The sequence below is a fragment of the Melitaea cinxia genome, chromosome 17, assembly GCF_905220565.1.
Source record: "Melitaea cinxia chromosome 17, ilMelCinx1.1, whole genome shotgun sequence".
Classification (NCBI taxonomy): Eukaryota; Metazoa; Arthropoda; class Insecta; order Lepidoptera; family Nymphalidae; genus Melitaea; species Melitaea cinxia.
Window position 1 is genome coordinate 13297493 of NC_059410.1, and position 26611 is coordinate 13324103.

The 26611-nt window shown below is 31.7% G+C and overlaps 1 protein-coding gene across 1 annotated transcript in view; it reads right to left on the reverse strand.

Moving 5' to 3' along the window:
- The window catches only part of LOC123661873 (sodium/potassium/calcium exchanger Nckx30C), a 105439-nt gene that overhangs the window by 13847 nt on the left and 64981 nt on the right, over positions 1-26611 (reverse strand). The window contains exons 3-4 of the mRNA XM_045596811.1: positions 22241-22406; positions 849-1045 (exon numbers count right to left, since the gene is read on the reverse strand). Coding sequence (XP_045452767.1) covers positions 849-1045; positions 22241-22406 — 363 coding nt within the window. The remainder of the gene's footprint in view (positions 1-848; positions 1046-22240; positions 22407-26611) is intronic.

Here is a 26611-nt window from a genome sequence, read left to right on the forward strand (position 1 = left end):
TCAATTATAAATCGTATCACTGCTAAAATAAAAATGAAATTATTAATATCACTAACTACGTACTTCTGCAACTATGTCTCAATTTTATCAAAAATTAACGAGGTGGTGAAAATATCAAAAGTTCTTCCTACTTCTCTATTACAAAATTACGTTGGCAAAGTCCCATAGGAACTTCGGCATATGATAGGGAGCCAAAACTAAGTTAAACTTCATAAAAATATTGGAATAGTTTTAGTTCAAAAAGTCACGTGAAGCTACCTAAAATAAGTCGATTTTTCGAGTATTTAACTCTGGCTTGAATATATTTATCATTTATGGATAAATTATTTTGTATTAGCAGGTTAGTTTCCTTTCTATGAAGAAATGGCTAATTATCCGTAAGTCCGCCCATTGTACTTCACTGTCTGTAACTATCTTTATGTTTTGTTTGTAATATATTTGTGGTGTACAATAAAGTATAAAATAATAATAATAAATAAACATTTTCCCATCCAATTTTATTAAGGCCTAGATTCGACCGTGAGCATGTACCAGAAACAACTTTAACGTTAGAACGTTTTATAGCCTTCTTCATTTTATCTACTTACAGATTAACATGATGAATAAATATATAAACCCTTGAGTTACATTATAAATGGATAAATACTTCATACTTATTAGCAGTCTTACGATGGGAACTCTCTGTCACACAGCACACAGACACACATGTGACATACATCTGTATAGCTTATACAAAATATGTTATTGTTACCATTGCAATAACCCCTACATAAATCAAATGCTATTTTAGCTTTAATTTCTTGCTAATTATCAGTATTGAACTATAACTAAAAAGAAAAGCTCCTTACCTCTTCTATAGCATCTAACTGGACGTCCGCTAGACCTCCATTAGGAAGGTCGAGGGGCGTTTCCTTAGCTTGCGCGGCGGCCGCAGAGTTCCTCGCCGCTGCAGCGCCAGCGCCTCCAGCCGTCGGCCTTGTGGCCTCCAGTAGCACCTTAAGCGAGGCGATCGCGTGCAGCTGCGTTGCCTTCTCGTCTACTTTACCTGGGGAATAGTTAGGGTTATAATACTACATTGGTTTTTTTCATAATTTTTTTTTATTTACTTGTTAAGATATAAGACTCGTGGTATGAAAATACTATTGGAAGTGAAATCGTATGAAACAGTATCGCTGAGGCTTCTCCTGAGAGTGATGTTTTAATGCACAATCTCTTGTGGAATTTAGATAAATATATTTTTGAAGTAAAACTTCTGTATGCACGCTTGACTTGGGGGGTAATCTGGTGCATTCGTGACGTGAGCGTTACGAAAAGTGTGATCGGGCAAGGCGAACAGAAGTTGAAAGGTGGATAAGTTACTGAAGATAGAAAGAGAGGGAGTTACGTTTTGTTTATTACTGTAGGAGATAAAGAAGTTTTACTTCAGTCGTGTGGTCTAAATAATGATAATAATAATACTTTATTTCAGACTAGATTTTAAGTCCATATTGGGTTAGTACAACACTAAAGCACACTCATTTTTTTAATATCCCTGTCATTTTCCGTAAAGATCGAACTCCCTTCGCGTTTCCGGAGGTGATACACACACATTCATAATCATTTAACTCTGTTTTTCTACTCTGTTTAATGCAGCTCAGATGCATATATATATATATATATATATATATATATATATAAAGTATGTTACCTAAGTATTACTATTAAAAATATTTTATCTTACAACCCGTTGAATGAAAGCTAAATATATTACTCTCAAATACTAATTACGCTAAAGTAGTATAAACAGTTTTATATACAATGCAATCGTATTCGACCTGTACATCATATTTGTAATAAAAAACGTACTATATAATGGTCTCATAGAATTGAGCGGGGCTCGTAGCCAGTTCAGTTCACAATTTAACTGAGACGTAAAAATGGGTCATATATTGTATATGGACTGCAACATTGTCTGCGAATGGATTAACTAGCCCGATGGCGCAGTGTGGGATCTTGCTTTCTGGACCCCCTTTTAATTACCTAACAACGTTATTTTATCATGGAGTGTTCTGGTCATAGACTTCCCATACAAAATAACAAGTGTATTGATCACATGATGTTAAAAACCAGCAACTCAGCTAAATCAGCTACTTTAACCAAGGCCCCGACGGATTATATCACTGTTATCCCAAGTCTAATAATAAAACCCGAATGAAAAATATTCTTAATAATCACGCAGTTATTGAAGAAATTAAAACTACTCTCTAAGACTTATTACACTCAAGAGATCCTAATTTAGCTAATATAGTAGAGGAACACTGATAGTTTTAGAGGTTTCTAATGTGATATCGTACATAAACATATTTTTTTCGCTCACATTGCATATATGTATTTTATATTTTATATGAAGTATCAGCATTGCACCCTTGCGGAGTCGGGGTGGGTCGCTAGTAGAATATAAATAACAATAAATCCATAAAGATTATTCCAAACCGTCAACGTTGTATCCAGCCGTCCATAACTCCTGGTATACTGCGTCGCACCCGAAACCATGATAAGCTTCATTTTAAAGTAAAAAATAACTCTCACGACTATATTTAAAAAATACTTAAGCTACTGTATGGTACAGAAATTTCTGTCAAAAACTCATACGTAGACTTTAAATTAATTACGAAAGATATAAATTGAATATTGCTGAAAATAATCTTAGGAATCTATGGAAAATATTAAACATATATACACACAGATAAAATGAAAACTAATGTAAATCTTTAACTTAATCCTTAAAGGCCTTTCTGTTTTAAATGGCAAACTATATTAATAATAATTTTTCGATAGTTGGTAAATATTTAGCAGTAAAATTTGATTTGCTCTTTCACCCCCCAATTAGCTTTCCCGTACATGTAAATTCTTCATCAAATTCATTCATTCTTTTAAACACAGATCCTCCTGAATTCAATTTTATAATATGAAAACTTTCTAACGATTTATCGGTATATTAACGACTTAGATAACATAACAACGTCTTTTATTAAAAAAGCTAACACATTCTTATCCCCGTCTCTGTCACACATATAATCTATAATTTGAAAAGGGCCAGTTTCCGGTTCTCTTTCCCTAACATATCAACTGAAAACGCAGAGTTGTCATTGACAGGGGAAATTAGTGGGCATCATAGATTCTGGAAAGAAATGCTTGCCAAAGTGTTTGACTCAGTTTCGACAAAAATCTTACTTGACAAGCTTTATAATATTGGTATACCTCCCAGATCCTCAGAGACTACCCCATAGACCGCAAACAACAGCTTAAATTGGGTGACCTATTGTTAATTGACACAATCTGTGTATCTTACGGGGTCCCACAGTGTAGCATACTTGGACTTATTTTTTTTCTTGTGTATGTAAACGACCTCTTTAAGCTTAAACTTGTAAAATCTACACATATGCTGACGACAGTGCTGCTTTTCCAGGATTGGACTTGGAAAAAATTAAAGCTGAAGAGGTACTCTTTTATGTACCTCATTGGTTAAGACCCAAACTATTGTCATTAAACACCATCAAAACTAAATTTGTACTATTTTTGATTCGGAAAAACACATTGCTCAACATGAGTTCCTGAAAGTTCACTCATGTTTATATTAAAAAATATATTTTGGCGCAATAATTGAATGACATTTTACCTGGAGCCGTCATAGTTTTATGATCACTGATATAATGTGGAGGCTTGTGGGTTTTCCGAAAGCTAAAACAGTTTAATAAATCATTGAAAGCAATAATCTCCACAGCACCATTAGGACAAAATCCTTGTTGAGTTTTCGAAACACACACAAGACAAATAAAGGCTCAGGTCATGACAAACTTCTGGCCTATACAAATATTTGTCAGGAGCAAGCATTAAAAGGTGGTCGTTGTCAACAGCCAGTTGCGTTTACCATTACTTCAAGCCATATTATTAACCTTGTGGATCTCTCCACCGAGCTTCAGAGAGCACGTTAAGCGGTCTCAGTTGTTATCATATATTGATAGCAATCGCTACTTATAGTAGGCAATACATCGGCGTACATGCAGTGGAGCAGTGTGGTGGATTATGCTCTGACTTTTCTTTTACATGAAAACAGAGACGTACATCCAGCAGTGCCATGTTACAGGCTGCCTTGATCAATCAATGGTAGTTTATTGACCGACAATCATAACGCCATAACGCAATTGTAGCAGCCGAGTTTCCTTTGATAAACAAAATGGGCATGTTTTATATATGTATTTATTATATCTTATCTATATTTAGCTGAGATGTATTTAGCTAATGATAAAATCTTTAACATCTCCAATAACTTTTTAATAAAAATAACTAAAAAAAAAAACAAATGAAAACGTTGTCTTCACGTAGCAAAATATATAGTCAAAAGAATACGGTGTAAAATATAAAATAATTAAAAAGAATAATTTAAAATACAAGTTTTTGACATCTATAAAAAAATATTTTTATAAAGAATATAAGAACATGAAATGAGGTTTGATTATTATTTTGACATAAAAAGTTTGTGTATGTGTGGATATCCCACTACGTATCTCTAATTTATCCTATATATAAAATTTTCGTGTCACAATGTTAGTTAACAAACTCCTCCAAAACGGCTGGACCGATTTTTATGAAAATTTGTGTGTATATATTTTGTGTGTGGTCTGAGAATCGGCGTACATCTATTTTTCATACCCCTAAGTTATACGAGGGGAATTAAGGGAGTTAATAACATATATGGCAAAACAGAGTTTGCGGGGTCAGCTAGTATATATATAATCTAGCGGACTATATCTTTATCTATGTATCTATCAAAGTTTTAAGCGTACTTAAGTTTAAGATAAGACGTATCTGAGAATATGGATGGAATTGTGGTTATCGCTTAGTTTGCTCGGTTTCGAGTTCGTAGATTACAATTGACCCTTCTTGCGACGGAGTCCGAAGCAGGTCAGATGTATCTCGTTATTGTATAAGCTATTCTAAGGACGATCTATCTTAGACCTTTGTTTTAAAATAAAATTGTTTTTTACATAACTAAAATAAAGTGACACTTAAATTTCTAATATTTCATGATTTGTAAAGCTACTATTAGGATTTAAAACTCTTGTCACGATGTACTATATAAATATCACAAAACTGTAGTGATTACTAACAAACATGACAATAAACCGGTTCTAAGTTTTAAATTAACATATTCATAACAAAGGAACATGTGAAATTAATGAAACAGAAGTTCCTAATAGTTTTGATAACAACGTAAGGTTCTTTATAATCGATTTAGTGGGAGGCGATGTAGTCTAAGAAGTATGTTTGCCGGGAAGGTACCGTAACTCGCATTTTGAAGGTTGTTATTATAGCTAGTAAGAAATATTGAGCTAAAAAGGTTATTCCGAATTCTGCAGTGCACGTTAAAACTAGTCAGGAAATCATTTTATGCGTATCTGTGGAATATCGATTAAAACGGATGACCGCTACTATGTCTAGAGATCCGATGATAAAAAGGCGTAGAAGAGATAAGATCGTATAACTTCCTTTGCATTACTATTTTTATAGGAAATTAACATAGTGGTGATTTTTCTTGTTTATATATAATTACGACGTCGCTTCAGCCTTTAATATCCCACTACTGGCCATAGGCCTCTTTTCCTATGTAGGAGAAGGATCAGAGCTTAATCCACCACGCTGCTCCAATGCGGGTTGGCAGTAGGGAATATATCCATTCCCTACTACGAGTAACGCGGTTATATTCCCTACTACGAGTAACGGTCGCTATCAGGTGTACATGATAACAACCGGGACCGACGGCTTAACGTGCTCTCCGAGGCACGGTGGGGAGACCCACCATATATAATTACGAACGTGTCTTTTACTCTATACACTACAGTTAAATTTTGAGACACAAAACTACTTGAAAGCAGTATTATTTAGCTGTGAACTTCTGTAAGGTCGTCTACCCAGTCGGGCTGCTCCAGATTTTGAGCAGGATATTTCCTGCTGTGCCTAATAACATGTTATGTATGTATATATGTATGTATGTATGTATGTATATATGTATATGTGTATGTGTGAAGTATGTTTTTTTTCTATATTTTTTGAGTAGGGGAAAAAAAATGCATCATGTTTGCATGCATAATGTTGAATTTACAAATTATACAGATAATTGTGCTGCTACCTTTTCAATGCATATTATCCTATATCTAAAGGTTGTCTGGAAGAGATCGCTATTAAGCGATAAGACCGCCTTTGTACATTACTATCTCTATGTGTAAATAACTGTTTTATGTCATTTTTTTTCCGAGTGGTGTGCAATAAAGTATATTCTATTCTATTCTATAACTCTACTTCCTGAGAGAATATCAAGATGAAACCAAGAGACTTTAAATTAGATCTCCATTATAATTACTATTAGAATATTATAAAGCTAATATTCTAAAGATGAAAATTTTGTTCGTTTCTTTGTTTAGGCGCGCTAATCTCAGGAACTTCTGGTTCGAATTGAAAAATTAATTTTGTGTCGGATAGCCCATTTACTGAGAAGGGCTAAAGGCTATTTTTTCTTCAAATTAACGCGTGCGACATCGCGGGTTCATAGCTGGTATTATATATGTTGTATTATATACTCTTGCTATCGATTTTTATACTTTTTTTCTTTTTCTTAATTTGTACATTTAATTTGATTTACATATAATCAATGGTTTTCATATTAATACTGACAAGAGGAAAGACTAACTAACTGAGGTAGGGCACAGCAGGAAATACCTGCTCAAAATATGGAGCCGCCCGACTGGGGTAGTACCTCGACCTTACAGAAGATCGCAGCTAAATAACTCTGTTTTCAAGCAGTATTGTGTTCCTGTTGGTGAATAAGGTGGGAGAGTCCTGGGGATTGGGGATTGGGTTGGAAACACGTTTGTGATGCTTTTGGTGTTGCATTCTTCTATAAGCTACGGTAATCGCTTACCATCAGGGCAGGGTAAACCATACGCTTGTTTGCCGACCTAGTTGTACATAAAAAAAGACTTGTTTTTTCTTCAAATATAATAAATTGAAAAAGTACCTATTGAAGTAATATTCATAATAAAATCATTGAAGCTTACCTAAAAATTTCTTTTAAATATTTTTCATGATGTGTAGTAAGCAGTCTATTTTATAAAATGTATTTATAAAATTAACAATACGCTGTGATTTCATCTGTTTTCGATATTTAGATTGTTACAGTTATGGTAACGCTTCAGCCTGTAATATTCCACTCCTTGGCATAGGCTTTTTTCCCCATGTAGGAGAAGGATCAGAGCTTAGTCCACCACGCTGCTTCAATGCAGGTTGGCTTATTTATAGTGTTACACTTCGTAAAACGATGTTATTATAACCAATTGATCATTGAACCAAAAATAATAAGGTTTTCTAAAGATATTTTCGTGAAAGAGTTGCCAAAGTGGTCGACCCGACCGTTTTAGCTTGGTTTATAATTATTTCTCCACACCTACGTCTTGGGGTGTGATGTTGTATAACCTAAATTTAAACTGTGCTCTTAATATACAGGTTATAAAAGGTGTTGTTTAAATAAAAGGAATGTAATATTTTTACCCGGGCGTTTTTAGTACTAAGGCTAAAAAAGTATTTATTATACCACTATATGACAATCATATATAAATATTGAAAACGGAAAAGTTGAAATACATTTTTACATTTAGTTATATATGGATTAAATATGTTCTTATACATAAAATTCTCTTGTCACAACGTTAGTTACGATACTCCTCAGAAACGGCTGGACCGATTTTTTATGATTTTTTGTGTGCATATCGGGTAGGTCTGAGAATCGGCCAATTTTCGTACTCTTAAGTTATAAGCTATAAGGGGGGGAGATTAAGGGGATTAATAACATATAAGGCAAAACAACGTTTGCGGGGTCAGCTAGTATAATATAAAATATGAATTAAGCAGTATTATTTAGCTGTGTTATGTACTGTGATGATTGTGTGCCTTTCTTGTAATATATACAAACGAGAGTTAACTCTAGTATAGTGTAAACATTGTTCTTCCAGTTTTAAAAGTCAGTTTAATGTAGGAGTCGATTTCGTGACCGCGACTCCGGTCCGCCTGACCGCATGCAGATTTTTGTACCAAGAGTCACTGTGGTGTTAGGATTAGTGCTTTCAAAGATAAAGGTTCACTCGATTACTGCAAAATACTGAAAAGTATTAAATAAGCTCGTATTAATTTCAAAGATAGCTAACACTAAATCGTAAAATTATAGGCGTTATTAGACCGATTAGATTTTTTGACCCCCGATTTCCAGCATTCATTTAAATTAATGACTGAAAAACAAACCAAATTCGGTTAATTTAGTCATTAAAATACTTCATTAACTCATGTGATTGTGTATTAGGAACAGGTGGCTTAACGTTTCGGCAATACTTAGCACTAAGATTTATGACCAAATACATAATTTTGTAAAATGTGTTAATTGTAAGTATTAATAAAATTAAAACCTTCATAATGAAGTTATTGGCAAAAAATGCTATAATTCACCGTCTGATCGTGTTATTTTAATTATTAGACTAATAAATGAAAAGAGTTTGGAAACTCATAAACCGACGAGATGTTATTATAGTTTTTTATGTCCAAACGAATTAAATAAATTTTATAGGAATTTAAAATGCTCTCGCTCGTAAGCTCTAAGCTTTGCAAAATGATTCCGCCAATGTCACGTTGTATATATAAAATAGTTCGGACGTGGTAAGAAATTATTCTATAGCTTTCACGTTACTGGTATCAGAAGGAACGAGCTTTACACGAACTTTTATCCCTTATATATATATATATTTATTCCCTTAGAAGAATTAGAAAATCGTTTTTTTTTTAAACTAGAATCAGCCTGTAAAGTTCCACTACTGAAGGAGTAGTAGTTTAGTCCACCACGCTGCTCTGCAGGTAGGTGCAGGTGGTCTAAATAATATAAGTTATGTTAACTTATAATCGCTATCACGTTTCAATGATCTTTTGAGGCACGGCAGGGAGACCCGCAAAGACTTTAATAAATAATAATAAATATTCTTTATTGTACACTACAAAGAAACGTTACAAAAAAGTAATACATACGAAGAAAGATGCACAAAGGCGGTCTTATCGCTAAGAACTATTAGACTTTTTGAGTTGATTTACACTCAGTGATAATGAATTTTAGTCAGGAGAAAATTAAAGTGAATCGTTAGTTGTGTTTGCTTGCAAACGAAAAGAAAACCGACTTCGAATTGTCAAGTAAAATACGCGCTATCAAAGATTACTCAAAAAGTAGTCACTAGATCTTGATTTAAATGTGAGTACAAGATAAGCATTCGCTTTCGATTAAAGTAAGAATGATCAAAATCGATACACCCAATAAAAAGGTATGCGGCTTAATACAACGTAGGTCGACGAAAAAATAGTCAAGTAAATACGCATTATTAGATATAGCTCTAAAAGTACTTGTCAGATCTCAATTAAATTTAAAAGGGACCAAATGACACGCAACACCTTTGAATTCAAACAAAATTCATCAAAATCAGTTCACCCAGTCAAAAGTTCTGATGTAACATACATTAAAAAAAAAACGATTTGAGAACCTCCTCCTTTTTTGGAAGTAAAAAGAGATAAAAAGGTAACTGTTGACGTTCTTGTTAATTATTCTCAGCAGAACTGATACGTTGAAAGGTTGAAATTAAGTAGTTTCACATTTAATATGGTCGATTAATTAAAAATTCTAACGCTTCGTACAGTGACGAATATATAATGTATAAAACGTACATTCCACTTGACGGTATGAGATTATCGTAACATATTAGGCATTGTGATCCCCATTAAAACACAACACACTCTTTGAGAGCAGGGTTATTTTACTGTGATTTTCATTGAACTTGAGGTACCTCGGCAGTCGGATTAGTCCTGATTCTGAACAAGAAATTCCTACCTCCATTATTATATTCATAGCCCATACTTATATGAAAATAAACATGTCTGTCAGAATATTGACAAGTTAAACGGGCAGATTAATTTGATGTGGACAAATTGGCGTATGAAAAAATATTCCTGCCCATCGATTTTTAATAAGCGGAAAACATATCATCCCTTGATTGGAATATGCTTGACACGTTAATCTGTCTGGATGGAGCTTAAAGCTCACGATCCATTGAAAGTCCATAAAAAGCACATAAATCGCTATTGGCTAAAAGTTTTTATAGTTAGCGACGGCGGATAAATATTTTTGTTATAAAACGTCCCTATATCTCTGCTGATCAATACTATTTTAGTTTTTTTTTTTTGTTAACAGTAGTATATATATCATGTATAACATATTTGATTTAATAACAGTAGATTCCAGTAGCATCTCACATGATGCTTCTGTACACACTGTATGATTGCACCTGTATTTTAAGTATAATGTATTACTTGTATATATACATTTACACATCATGTTATAAGAGAAGGATAAGGGCAATCATAAATATGCCAGAAAAAGCTAAACGGGTCACCTAGTATGTACAAACATAGAAATACTCTGTACATAATCATACATACATAATAGACAAATGAATTCCACCCACTCTATTCACAGTATTGTACTGTCGGGGTTTTTTGAATACCCCCTAAGCCTTTCATTTTCCTGGATAAAAAGTCGGCCCGGGTACTTTTTTTATCCAGGATATGACCCAACCCGTTCACGAGTATTATTGCAATCCAGTGATTTCCGTGTAATATGTGCACAGGTAATCAAACAAAAATGAACCGTCCTATCAATAACCTTATATAAGGTAAAAAGTTATTTTAAAAGGAAATGTTTTTTGACTGATATATTGTAAATCATATCTTCAACTCTTCTTTTCAATTGTTTTATAATAATAAATCACTGGGCGATTATTGACATTACAATAATTTGTTTGACAGTATCGGTATCCACTAATTTATACGCCACTTTGTATTTCCGCTAATTATAATGTAAGTTTGACATTAAGATGAAACAAAAATAGCAGTTCGACATTCGGAATTGATTTAAAACAATTGTCATGATTTGATTCGTGAAGTGTTTTTTATATGGAGTAAAATTTATACAATATATACCTATTTTTTTTTTGTCTAATGGTTATCGTAGTGGACTGCGATCATCAGTTGCATCACAAGTGCGTTGTTACTACTGAAATACAAGACATATTTAGATATAATCTTTTGTAAGGTTGAGGTAGTGTCCCAGTGGGGCTGCTCAAGACTTAAAGCAAAATAATTTCCGCTATAATCCACCTCAGATTAATCTATTAATATATCATCTTTTAGTTTATAGTTTCCTGTTTCACAATTTTTTTCATTTTATCATGTCTTATGCGAGAAAATTATATTTGCATTAGGTAAAAAAAATATATTAAGACGATTTTAATGATGTCATAATATATTTATAGTAAAAATAAGAGAGTCGCTGAAAATCTCGCTTACGCTACGCTTTCGTCTTTTTTTCTGTGTCAAGTGGCTAGTTCGATGGGAGTAGAATGTTCGAGTGTGATAACGGTTTGAGGGCTCGAGGTTAGTGACGAGAGCTGGCTTTTCTTGCGACAATGCTATATATACTAATATTATAAAGTTGAAAAGTTTGTTTGTTTAAACACGCTAATCTCGGGAACTAATGGTTCAAATTCAAAAATTCTATTCGTGTTGAATAACCCATTAACCGACGAAAAATTGGCCCTAGCCTTATAGCTGATTATTCCCCTCCAATTAACGTGTGTACAGTCGCGGGCATAGCTAGATGATCGTGACATATAAAACGAATATATTTAGAAAATGATTTTGAAACACATTTGTGTGTGATATTTTTATTCTTATAAAAAGTATTGTAGCTGCAATAAAATAATAAAACTTACAATACACAATACTATATGACAGATAACACGACTATATTTCTGAATCGATGAACGACATTGAATACAGATTTTCAATATCTTTAAAAAATACTATGAATTTGATAATTAATTAATAATAACAAAGCCGGAGTGTTTGAATGATTAAACATGCTGGCCTTAAGTATTAATAGTCAAAAATTATTTTAAAAAATAATTAAATATTAAAAAATTCAGTCTTCAATACCCCAATTATTTGAAAGGCGAAATATTTAAATTGTGTTATAGAAATTATGCAATATCACGCTGCGACTACAGAATCAGTTCACTAACATAAATGTAAGGGCGGTAATGTATTGTAAATGTGAGCAAATGCTAGTATTAATATGTAACCAAACATCTTCAAACACTAGTTTTGAAAATGTAAGCGAATAATAAACTCACGAAGTCGAGAGACTCGCTATTTATTCGAGAGTATTTCAATTAATAGCGTTTACAACAGAATGAAAATGTTTTTTACCCCGTTCTTTTTTATCGGGAACAGAAAGCTAGAAACGCACTTTCTATATATTACCATAACATACTAAAAGGCATTGATATGGTATGGTATGATAATACAAATACAATACAATACAAATATACTTTATTGTACAACCAAAAACAATACAAATAACATAAAAGAAAAAGAAACAAGCGAGAAATAATAATAATAATAACAAAAAAATATAAGATAATGTTATTAATTATATTTTATGTATTTTGAAGGGAGATTCTTGTAATTGTTTTAAAAGTTGTTAAAATGTCTGTGTGTGTGGGTGTTTTTTTTAATAACTCCTCGTAGATCTGCGAACAAACGTACGGCTCACCTGATAGTAAGCGATAAACGTCTGCAATACTAGAGACATTGCAAGCGCGGTGCCGAACCCATCCCCAATTCCCCCCAGAGTTATAGTACCTTACTCACCAACAGGAACACAACACTGCTTGAAAACAGCGATATTTAGCTGTGATCTTCTATAAGGTGTTTATTGTTTGTTGTCAATAATTATTTAGAGGTAGACGGAAAAAACGTACAAATGTTTTCTTCGTTAATATATGTATCATAAATAATAAAATATATAATAATTAATTGTAAATAAATAAAGATAATCTCGTGAAATATTAAATTTTTCCCTATTATTTAATTTTTTGTGGTGTGCAATAAGAACTTAATAAATGAATTTTATTTGTAACAGGTATCCGTATCCAGTGCTGTGTGGCTACGGCACTAAAGAAGTGCTGTGTGGCTACGGCACTAAAGAAGTGCTGTGTGGTTACGGCAGTAAAGAATATAGACACCTCCTCTCTTCCCGTGGCTGTCGTAAGAGGCGACTAAGGAATAACACAGTGCCACTACCACCTTGGAACTTAACGAGCCGACCGATGACGGGATAATCATCGAACTGCTGGCTTTGAAATACACAGGCCGAAGACGGGCAGCAGCGTCTTCGGTGCGACAAAGCCAGTACTGCGGTCACTAACCCGCCTGCCCAGCGTGGTGACTATGGGCAAAACACATGAGTTCACGTTATTTTTGGCGTAAACTTGTGGAGGCCTATGTCCAGCAGTGGACTGTATAGGCTGTAATGATGATTCGTATCCAACGAAAAAGTTTCAAGAAAAATTGTATTTATAATAAAACAATAATATTGACAAAAAAAAAAAGCTTAAACGGATTGTACAAATCACATAAAATAGCAAAAACAAAAAACTAAATAGTTTAAATAATTACTTAGAAAGTTCGATTAGATATCCTAATAAATCTCAAGATTGAATCATAATGAGATTTATAACGAAAGCTACGTTTCTTTCTACGATCTGGTTGTTTGAATTGTATCCGAATGACAGCACAGAATAATATAATTTAAATAAAAGCAACAGTTATCATCAAATTAAATATTTTTTCTGATAAGGGCTTATGTATATTTTATCATACTTCTAAAATCTACATTAGAGAAAATAGTTAATTACTAAATCAGTAAATAATATTAAAGCACGTTTTTTCATTAAAAAAATTCAAAATTAGTACGGAACCGGTGTAAACTAAGATATATTTAAAATAGTATTTTTATAAATTTTCCAACATTTTCATACAAAAATTATACATCAAAGTGTACTCTAGCACAAAGACTGGAGGGTCAGTTGCTCTTTAAGAAGGTCACAATACGACCTACATTATTTCTGTACGTTTTATACAAATGCAACTTTTAAATACAAAATACCAACTGACTTTATACCTACGTAGTAAATATAAAGATATTTATATCTAAGTATACTATATAAATAAAAAAATTGAAAGTCTTTAATCTGCTGTAAAAAAGAATAACGTTGTTAAATAAATATTTATACTTTACGGTACACCACACATTTTAAGCTTTTAACATATTTTAAGACAGTTACAGACTGTGAAGTAGATGGGCGGAGTTATGGATAATTCTTCCAGATAGCCAAATGTAAGAAATAAGAAACCTATCTTTATACAGATGAATCACTGAAATTTATGTACGCGTATACCTTCCGTACGACCGCAACAACTTGGATTGTTTTTTGTTGTGCTAATTTGCGTACAGTAGTACAAAAAAAAAATCGACATAGTCACGAGAAATTTGGTGGTTAGTAGTGATAGTATAGTAAAAAAAAAAAATAATAATTATATATATATATATATATATATATATATATATATATATATATATATAAATTATATACAGTTTTTCTCTTTATTCGAACTAAACTTCAACAACAAGTAACTTACACCTGGGGTATTATCTGAATTACCATAGTACCACAAGCTTAAATTACTTTTTGTAGAAGATCGTTAGCAGTTCCATAGCTAGTAGCCTAAATTTTAGACTAAGTATTTTTCTAAGGGCCTGCTTCACTAGTTACTGATAAAGTTAATCTCGAACATTAGTTAATGATAGGGTATATTTGCAGGATGTATAACAGGCCCTTAGGACCCATTTTTCATCTTAACTAATTTAAAGATAATGATTGATGATGATTTCAGCTGTTGGGTTTTATAGAAATATCTATCAGATAAAGTGGGTATTAAAGGAGAAAAACAAATATTTTTTGTATTGTAATGCATCAGAACATATTAATCTAAACATTAGCCGATTTGCGTTTATTTAAAAAGTTATTTTAATTGACTGATTGATACTTGATAAAAATTCACATTTAAAATTGAAGTGTACATATATACCTCAAGTCAACTCAATCGTCAATCACACATGTTTACGTTCGGATTATACAATATATTACAAACTGTTGCAAGTTGTTAACACAATAACACACTTAGAACAATGTAACAATACACTTACAAAATCTTCGTATATGTTGTTATTACAATCCATACTGTAGCTTATACAATACAAAAAGATTTACAAAGTAATGTTCATCAATAATAGACTTTTTAAATATTACTACTTATTATTACAGTTAAGAATACACTTACAAATAATTCAACAACTTGGAAAATACAGCCAACAATAAACTTACAAAATAATATTATTTTTTTTACTTACTGCAAATCCAGTCTTCTTAAGTCCGTTGATGTTGTGTGTAGTACACACAAACTTTAGTAAAAAAAAGTACACAACATAAAAAAAAATTTAGTACTTTCAATTACTAATGTCCGTGTGAACATCTCTTCTTCTGTCTTGGTATTTTCCAAATAATCCACTATTTAAAAAAAAATATTATTATTCTTTAAATTTATACAATTTTATATTTATTGATTTCTTTTAATTATTATCAATATAATTATACACTATATAAGTATACGAAATGTAAACAAAAATACTAAGTTTATTAAAATTAATATCTTGTTTTATGGAATAGAAGCATCTATGAATTCAAATAGGTACAATTGATATACATCTACAATTTTTTTTAAATATGTCCAAAACCGAAAAAAAAAATAATTTCATAAAAATAAAATTTTTTGTAATTAAATATAAAATAAATATATATGAGTGGAAATAGCAGCATTAAATAATTTATGGTTTTAAATTCAATTATACCCAAATTAAATTATTTTGACGCCTTATTTGCCAATAAAATGTATGAAATGGTATCTAAAGACGTTAACATGAAAACGTTTACTAAGCTTAGTAATAACTAAATTAATCAGTTATATATGTTTAGATATATTATTTTAAAGTACACCTCTATGCAGCTTTGTTCTTATTCATGTCCTTTTCTAAAGGTTGTCTGAAAGAGATCGCTCTTTAGCGATAAGACCGCCTTTTGTACATTTTTTTGTTATTATTATTATTATTATTTCTTGCTTGTTACTTTCTCTTTTATGTTACATGTGTTGTTTCTGGTTGTACAATAAAGTATATTTGTATTTGTAATCAGTTGAAGCTAGAAAAGATCTTTACTATTTATTTACTATTATTAACTCATTTACTCTTTCTCTCTCTCTGATTCGAAATACAGGAAACTAGCTTTAATATAGCCTACATCACTCAGTAATAGCCTACCATTCTTCTGTCCATTACAACCAAAATAAAAAAGATTATCTTTTCTTATGTACGATTTTATTTTTGTGTTACCCACACTTTAGGAATTCTAAACATTTTTGAATATGATATCAAAAATTGACCGCTCCAGCGGGATTCGAACCCGCGTCTCCGACTGACCGTGTCGGCGCTCTAGCCAATTAAGCTATGATCGATGATCCGCTAGAGCGAAATTTTCAATATGATGATTTTTATTTTCGGTTTAAGCGAACCGTGGCGCATTATCTTTTCTCTTTATAATACTAGTGCAATTTAATAAAACAAGTGTAAAAATAAAACATTGTCATTCGAAACTAACAAATTTGTACGCAAAGCTGCTGTTAAAGTTAGCTGGTAGGTTACAGCTTAAAGCCGACCCACATGCAATCGTAAATTTGGTGCATGTTGCAGTTGTTAATATTAACTTAATCCCTGGTATAATGTGTACTCAGACGGCCTTACTTAGTTAAGCATAATAAAAAGTAAATTTAGTAACTAAATAAAGGAATTATCTCTTGAAAAGATACAATACAATACAATAAATGTCTATATTTTCTTTCTTTCGGTGTATTTTTTTTCTTTGGTAGTATACAATAAGGAGTATTTGTATTATATTGTATTGAAAAGGTATTTATATATTTAAGGCCAATTGAATGAAATTATCGCGACAAAGTAAGACTATGCTTAATAGAAAATATATATATATATACTGATCTCAGTTATTGAATTATTTCTGTGATGTGTAAGGTAAAGGTCCTGGGGAGAGTCAAGGGTAAGGTACGAAACGCGTTTGTGATGCTCTTAGTATTGCAAGTGTTCATAAGCTACGATAATTTCACCATAAGGCGGGTCGTTCACCTGTGTGCCACCTGAGTACTATAAAAAAAAAGATTACAAGAATCCAAATTCAATGGAAAATATTTTAAGTTTTTAAAGAGAAAAATGTTTCTTGAAATTCTAAAACATCTAGCTTATATGAAGGTAGGTTAGAATTTTTTTACGAAAAATAACGAGTTTTCGCGCAGAGGTTTACATTACCAGCGACGAAATGCAATTCTTGAATCGTAATTTCAACACTTTTAAAATTCATGAATGTTAGCGCCGCAGCTGAGTTATAAAATAAATAGTTTTTAAACAAAATTATTGTGAAATAAGTATTATTAAAAGTTTAGTTGATTCTAACTGAAACATATTAATTACATAGATTTGTATACATCTACTAGCCCAATATTAGTATTCAGTATAAGTGCCGATTTTCACTAATTCGTAATTCCAACTAATTCGTAATTTCGGTCACGACTACGATTCGGCCAGTAGCCCACTGCTGTGATTGGGGGGTCTCTTTCTCCACCTAAGAGAAGGATTAATCAAATTCTGGATTGTCGGATATATCCCGTACTTCGAGTAACGATCGCTATCAAGTATTTATGATAATAACCGGGACCGACAGCTTAACGTGCTTTCCGAGGCACAGTGGGGAGACCCACAAGGACAAACATCCAAATAACGTGCGTTTGTAAATGCTCTTTAAGTAAATATCATACTAACATATATCAATACGGAGAAAACTGTAATATATTATATCTGCACATTGAAAAGATTTTGCGTAATTTTTTTATCAAGAAGTTTATTAACTTTATCGTATACTGCTCAGTATAGGTAAAGGCCGACTTAAGCTATAAGATCTCTTCAACTTCTTCTTAAGTTTACTTTGATTATTAATAGGATAGCAACTCAAAAATGCATACTAATCAGATAAAAACGTAAGTTTAATCACGGGTCACTTAAATAAATAAAATATGAATAAATTCCTCTTTTAAAAGTGAAAAAAAATTGTATAATCACAGTTCAAGATATCGCCCTTAGCCGTGAGGCGAGGCGTGACCTAAATACACAATACTGAGGCTCCACGTTCAAGTTACGTAAGACACGCGGTAAATATGGCTTAAAACCGGTCAAGTTTGTGTCGGGGGCTCTAGTGTGCTTTTACACACACATAGTTTATTTGAATTGTAATTTAGTTTAATGTTCATGAAATTTTTCACACAGGTTTAATTTATTGTATGTAAAAATATTGTAAGCTCCGCGACTATGATGGTGGGTTCATAGATTATATTTGAAGATAAAATATTTATTTCTATCTGTGTTATTTTATGGTCAGTCATCGATTAGATTAAAAAATCTAATATAAGTGCAAGTAATATAGTTGACAGTTGATCTTTTGAGCCCGTTGGCGCAGGTTGTAGTTCCCTGCTTTCGGTTCCGCGGGTTGCGAGTTCGATTCTCGCCTGAGTCTGGGTGTAATATTTGTATTTATATATGTATTATTTCTTTGTATATTTATCAAAAAAAAAATAGTTATACCAGTCGGCTGTTACCTATAACACAAGCATTAAGTTACCATAGGAACAGATGACCGTGTGTGTATTTTATAAGATACTAGCTGACCCGCCAAACGTTGTCTTGCCGCTAAACGCTATTTAAAAATAAGGGTTGACTGTAGAGGGTTGAAAATTTAGGGTCGTGTGTATTTTTTAATGTTGTATCATAAAAAATAAAATATAAATAATTTATCTAAAAATTAAAAAATAAATAATTAGGGGTGGACTACCCGTAACATTTAGGGGGATGAAAAATAGATGTTGTTCGATTCTCAGATCTACCCTATATGCACACAAAATTTCATGGGAATCGGTCAAACCGTTTCGGAAGAGTTTAACTACAAAAACCGCGACACGAGGATTTTATATATTAGATTTATATTTATAAAATCTATTGACTCGGTTTGGAAAAACATTTCTTCGGTTAAAAGCTTTTTTATTGAACACAGTTGAAGAGTATTAAATATCTTGATTACTATAAATTGAGTACTAGCCTTAAATGTCTAACAATTCAATTGGTATCAAAATGTGATCAAGGGAATCCGTGAGCTTAGGGATATCTAGTCGCCATATCATTTGCACCCTCCAGGAAATGAGGCGATCAGAAAATAAAACTATAGTCCTAAATCGAAATAATTTCGTTAAAACTATGTTTTGATTAGAGCCGTTCATTACATATGGTAATCAAGTTACCGTGGCTGGATAGCACAGGGTACATTACCCAAGTTTGTAATGTGTATGTGTTAAGTTGATTTCGCTACAATGGCTTTCTGTTAGGTTTTTTATAACGTAGATCTTATTTTATTATTAGACGTTAGTTAAGACATGAATAATCAATCACCTTATCTTGAAATAAATGGTTTAATTTCATTTCGTATAAAAAGGAACGTACTGCATTTAAAAAACTTACCTTTGCTAAATATTTAAAGTACCACACACATACATATATATTATTTCATTTAATAATTATAGTACTCAAAAATCATGCCACAAAAACACCGAAATATAAACACAAATCTTTACCAAGTTTAATTTCGTTTGCGTGAAACAGCATGAAAAAAGTGGTTCAAGCGGTCAAATATACTGTGATATTATCATACATTTTGTATGAAGTTTAAGCTTTGTGGCTTCACGTATTTACAGAGGCGACAAAATATTTAAATATGCAACAAGCAACGGTAAAAATTGTTCTGTGAAGCTGCAGTGATATAAATATATAGGAATATTGTTTTAAAAGATTTATAAATAATATTTTAAATCATAAACAATATTCTGCGGTATTGTCGTAATACAAAGCTGTACGCATATTACGAAAATAGCTGAATAATATTTACAAAATTGTATTAAAAATATCAAATAATTTATGCGTTATTCTAATAGTATTAATATTACTTTTTTCATTTAAAATAAAAGTGTTTACATTTATGTTAAATAATAACAATATTTATATAATAATTAATATTATATATTTAAATATGTATTTAATAATAAAATATGATAAACTTATTATTAATACGATTGAACGCCAATCAAGTACTCACTGAGCAGAAAAAAATATAATTATAGAAACGATAAAAATAAAAATACGTGTACTAAATATTATTTATTTATATTATTTACATAATAATATTATTTTCGTAATGGAAAATTATGTAATGCTTAAACGGTGATTTGCTTGTTTAATTAGATTTAAAAGTAATTAAAAAACCACATTTAATTTTATTGAACAAAATCAAATAACAATAGCTTTATACGCGATCGTTCACTGATCTAATACTCAATGCGAATTGAAGGACTTATGTATGTAACTTAGAATTTTTTTCTGAAATTTTCTTCATTGATTTATTTTGCGAGAAATATCTTACACAAATGAGTAATTGATTGTTGTTTAGGTGCAGCGGCGGATTTTAATCAGAAACAGATTATTTTTAAGAATTATAAGTTAAAATTTCGTATATTTTTAAATTTTCCCGCTGTATAGTGAAGTAGTAGTGGTCGAATTTACTCGAGAAATACGACGATTTGCAGTCAACCTTTTATAAATCCGCCACTGTCACAACATGATATTAATAGAATAAAAATATTTGTGTAACCACATAACAGCTACTTTATGAGTTTTACCCTTAAATATTCATTTTTATGTATTTTATGTGTTAGTTTGTGTTATTATAATGAAACAACGTTTTCAGATTTTATCGCGGCTTATTAAGTTTTTTAGATGCCCGATGTTTCGGATACTTTACAGCAACCATGGTCACGGGAGGACCATTTTAGTTTTGTCTTGTTTTTGTTGAGTGTAATGTAGATATTGCCTGATTTCAAAAACAAAATGAATATCACACGACAGCATCAATGTCATTCTGTAGTTATTGCGTATTATTAGCTGTGTGGCTACGGCAATAAAGATTCTAGCCACCCCTCTTCTTCCCGTGGGTGTCGTAAGAGGTGACTAAGAGAGACACAGTTCTACTACCACCTTGGAACTTATAAAACCGACCGATGGCGGGATAACTGTCTAACTGTTAGGTTTGACACACAGGTCGAAGACGGGCAGCGGTGTCTTCGGTGCGACTAAACCAGCCCTGCGGTCACCAACCCACCTGCCCAGCGTGGTGACTATGGGAAACACACATGAGTTTACGCCAACTTGTGGAGGCCTATGTCCAGCAGTGGACTGCGATAGGCTGAAGTGATAATGATGAGATATTGCGCTATGCATTAGCACAGGTCAAATGTTTCTCATTGCATCCATACCACACACACATAAATAAAAAAAAATGCATAACAAAGAGTAACTATCACAACAAATTATTTATTTTACATGTATTAGAAATCCAAGCGATGTTATCGCATTGAAAAAATGTTCTGAATTTTCCTTGTTACAGAATCAATCTAAACTAAAATTGTGTTTGTAACAAAGAAATATTCTTTTGCTTATATTTATGGCTGTAGCCCATAAGTTCACATAAATTCTAAGGTTTAACTGTATGAGTCTAATATTTTCTTTATAATTTTTTTTTCATTAATTATACGTTGAATATAATAAGCTATTTAATAATCATTATAATTGTACTTTAAGAAGATGTAAATTGTGAAGATTTTAATGATGATTATAACGTTTATATTTCATTTTTTGTTATGTAACAAATACAGTTTGTCTTATAAATGCTACTAATATTGTAAATTCGAAAGTTTGTGATTTTCACGCAAAATCTACTGGACAGATTTTAATGAAACTCAGTACGTAGATAGTTGGAGATCTAGAATAACATATAGGCTATTTTTTATCCTGAAATTCCCACGGCATGTAAAATAACACGAGTGAAACCGCGTGTCTAGTAAATAAATAAACAAACAAGTTACCATTTTTAACCATCACATAACAAGTAACTGTCGCGTGGTTACACAATATAAGCATAATAGTGTAAGAAAGCGAAGCGGTGCATACCTAACTCACCGTCGTGCATGGGATCGATCGTGTGTATCATGAGCTGAAGAAGGCCATGACGGAACTTGGCGGCAGGTGGCGGAGCTTTGCTCGGCCCCGGTGTCGCGGTGACTGTCGCCGTGTTTGTTCCCACTGACGTCTCGCTCGACGTTGTCGCGTTCCCATGCTGAAATAAAATCAATTATTACGCTTTGTATGTCTATCGGCTATAATTCTTCTTGTCTTATAGAAATTCGAAAAATAAAATCTTATTTGCTTTTCTTGATGCAATTAACAAAATAACTGATTTTTTTTAAGAGTAACGGCGAAAGTAACTTTTGTGTGCGTTTCCTTAACATGTTATTAAATATTTACTCGGTAGCGATGTCGCTTTGTTTTGTTTTTGTAAAAATAAATTAGTATATGTTTTAGAAAAAATGTAAATACGGCGGATATGTCAGGTAACAGAAAATGTTACAGAAACATAGTATTTTGCCTATTTTAGTTAAAAAATATTCCACATAATTCAAGGTCTCTCGCTTTAATCTATACTAATATTCATCATTACAGCCTATACAGTCCACTGCTGGACATAGGCCTCCACAAGTTTACGCCAAAAATAACGTGAACTCATGTGTTTTGCCCATAGTCACCACGCTGGGCAGGCGGGTTGGTGACCGCAGTACTGGCTTTGTCGCACCGAAGACGCTGCTGCCCGTTTTCGGCCTGTGTATTTCAAAGCCAGCAGTTGGATGGTTATCCCGCCACCGGTCGGTTTTTTAAGTTCCAAGGTGGTAGTGAAACTGTGATATAGTCCCTTATTCGCCTCTTACGACACCCACGGGGAGAGAGGGGGTGGCTATATTCTTTAGTACCGTAGCCACACAGTACATATCTTTACTAATATTATAAAGAGGAAAGATTTGATTGTTTGTTTGTTTGCATTTAATAGGCTCCGAAACTGCTGAACCGATTTGAAAAATTCTTTCATCGTTGGAAAACTACACTGTCCGCGAGTGACATAGACTATATTATATTTCCAAAAAAAAATTGGGGGCAAATATTTTGAAATTATGATAAATACCCGTGCGAAGCCGGGCGGGATGCTAGTCCACTATAAATTGCCGTCATCTTCCCGAACCATTAAAAACCTTGCGCCCAATGCACTTGATTCCTTAAGCGGAGCCTCAAGATTACTTAAAAACGACTTTAATTAATACGAAACGTTTACAGCAGATCCCTAAAACGCAAGCCATTGTGATCCCTTATTTATGATATCTAAGCTCTAGATTTATGACGGGGCCCTAACAGAACGTTGTTAATAACGAAAATACCAGAGTAATGTAACAATTTATCCTGAGATGCTTTAAATGATCGTGCATTGTGTTGTCATGTGTGATACTTGATATAGCTTCAATTCCTTACATTTAGATAATACTCAGCTTTATATGAACGACGGACAAAAAACTATAATATAACTTTGATATGTTACATTTTTTTCTTCATTCTAACGCAATTTTTTTAGCATTAATTAAATTTTTTTTAATAAACATTTTTTATAACAAAAGGAATTAAATATTAGCATGACCGCATTTAATTATCTATAACGAATGCAACAGTAGTATATTTCATTAAATAGTAATAATTTAATTATGTGCGGTTTGAGTAGAAAACAGTGCCAAATTTTGTGTTTCGCATGAGAATAGAACTTTTTTCGCAACAGTAATTGCGAATTACTTTTTTGTAAACCGCATTTTTTTTAAATTTGTGAAGTTATAGTCAATCGAATTCAAACAGTAGATTTTAAATAATATAAACAAATAAAAAGCCACATTACATCTACTTATATTATAAAATTAAATATCTCAATTTTTGTTACTTGACATACCCTAATTTTGGATTTAATTAATTAATTTAAGTTTAAAAGTATTAAGTATAAATTAATTATTATTATTATTTATTTATTTTATTAAGTTTTTTTTTTAAGTCACTATAAACTAACAAGAAATATTACAAATCACACATTAGAAATACCTAGTACCTACATAGTATTTTTTGTGGAAAACGTACGCTTGAATATATTATTCTTTTTTTAATAAATAATCTGCGGTCGGATTTAAAAAAAAAATTCAAAAAACAGCTATAAAAACATATTTAAGAGTTCTTTTTAAACCAACATATAGAGAGATGTTGAAATGGCCGCATTTATTATTTTTATTATGATTATTAGTATTGTTTAACCACTTGATGTTAATTTTTTTTCTTTCCAATTATATTCACATATATAATCTATTATTTGTATAGTCTTATATCATATTTTTATGTTATTATATAATATCGTATTTACTTTAATATTATTACTTTAGAAACTCAGTGCACTGTTAAACTGTTCATTGTTTTTGCTACACTGTTTATCACATAAATTGTATCTTTTTTTTTCTGTAAATAAGTAAATAAATAATAAATAATTTTAAAAATAATTTACGTATTAAATATTTCTTTTAAAAGCTAGGTATTATTGTTCAATGTAGGTATTACTGAATGAAATGGATTAATGACCATAAACAAAGTTAATCACTTGTTTAGTTTGAAATATAACTATTATTATCTATTGATGGTAAAAACAATAATTAGAAAAATCTAATGCTACTAAATATTAAAAGTCATAATAAACTATCTTACTCATTCAAAGTTCGGTTGGTTGGACATAAAACAATTAAAATTTCAAATTTACGCCGACCACAGACAAACGAATTAGAATTTCATTGTTTCAGTTTGTGAGTTGCTTTGTATGAAATATTATGGTTTCCTCTCACACTGCAAAACTAGTTAAAGGTTTTAAATGTAAGAAGGTCACATAACTACGAGTATATGATTTGATCATTTTTTTACTACAAAAACTATTGAAGCTAAAATAAATTGGTTTGTTATTTAAGATTTTTAAATTATTACTATTTATTGTTTTTGTCAAATATCAAAGTAAGGAACGAAATCTTTTTAAATTTCGATTTTTTCTATTTTTGGTCGTGCCGTTTTGTACTAATCACCTTCAGAAAATTACAGGAATACAGAAAACTCTAGAGAAGTAATTCTAATAAAGTCGAAGATGCAAATAATGAATTTTCAATTATGTAAGTCAACTATAAAGTTTGCATTTTTTATATGACTAGGGCGGCAAGCAGAGTACTGCATACCTAGTGGTAAACGATTACCGTAGTATTATTTATCTGTGATCTTATGTAAGGTTGAAGCGCTTCCCTAGACGGACTGCTTCAGATTTTGAGCAGATATTTCCTGTTGTTCCATATCCACAATTGCATTAAAAAATCAAACATTTATTTTAAAAATTGTATTTTGCAAAAAAAAAAAACTAACATTACGAATTAAAAAAACCTACTCGAGAAGTGCAATTAATTAATAAAAATAAATTTTGCGTATAATTAATAACGCACTAAGAACATTATAAATAAGTAAAAACGATACAAAAAAATACTTTTCATTCGTTCCATACAATACGTATTGTAGATTGTAGAGTTCCAGCAACTATTAGAAACGCTTAAAACCGCTCCGAATACGATGAATGCCAATTCCCCGGGGAACCGAAGCACGTGCAACGTGGCCAAGGTGAAAATTTATCAAGATATTTACGTTGCAATTTCTGTTATATTGTCAAGATTTTATTGCATGGAACTACAATTTGCTGATTATTTTGAAATATCAATTATTTTTTTATCGACTTCAGTAACCGCACTTAACAGTCTCCAGTGAGATGAAAATCCACTTTTTATGATATATATTTTTTTGATTTCATGAAATTGATGCTAATAATTTTGATAAAATGTATTAATTTTAAAAGAGTGCTATAAATAATAGCATTCAAACGTGCCATTTTTTCGCTGAAATTTCTGTAGCATTTCCTGACGTAAAAGTACATTTTCAGTTAATTTAAGAAGAAAAATAAGTTTTGTGTAATTTATAAGAACGTCTGAATTCATTTACTCTACACTTTTGTTAACCTGCTACGAGATGGAGCCGTTATGCCCTCGTGTAGTAATTAGGGCTGTACACATTAATTATTTGCAATACATTTAAATAAAATAAAAGTTGTAACTGCATATATATAAGTGTCTTACATACAAATGTTATTTAAAATTTACTTGATTTGCGTTGTCTTTAACGACCCATATATCTGTGTGTATTGTTAAGTAAAATAAAGTATGTATAAAAAATTATATTTTAAGTTTATAGCATCTATACTAATATTATAAAGCTGAAGAGTTTGTTTGTTTGTTTGAACGCGCTAATTTCAGAAACTACTGGTCCGATTTGAAAAAATCTTTCAGTGTTGGATAGCTCATTTATCGAGAAAGTCATATATTATTACGCTAAGAC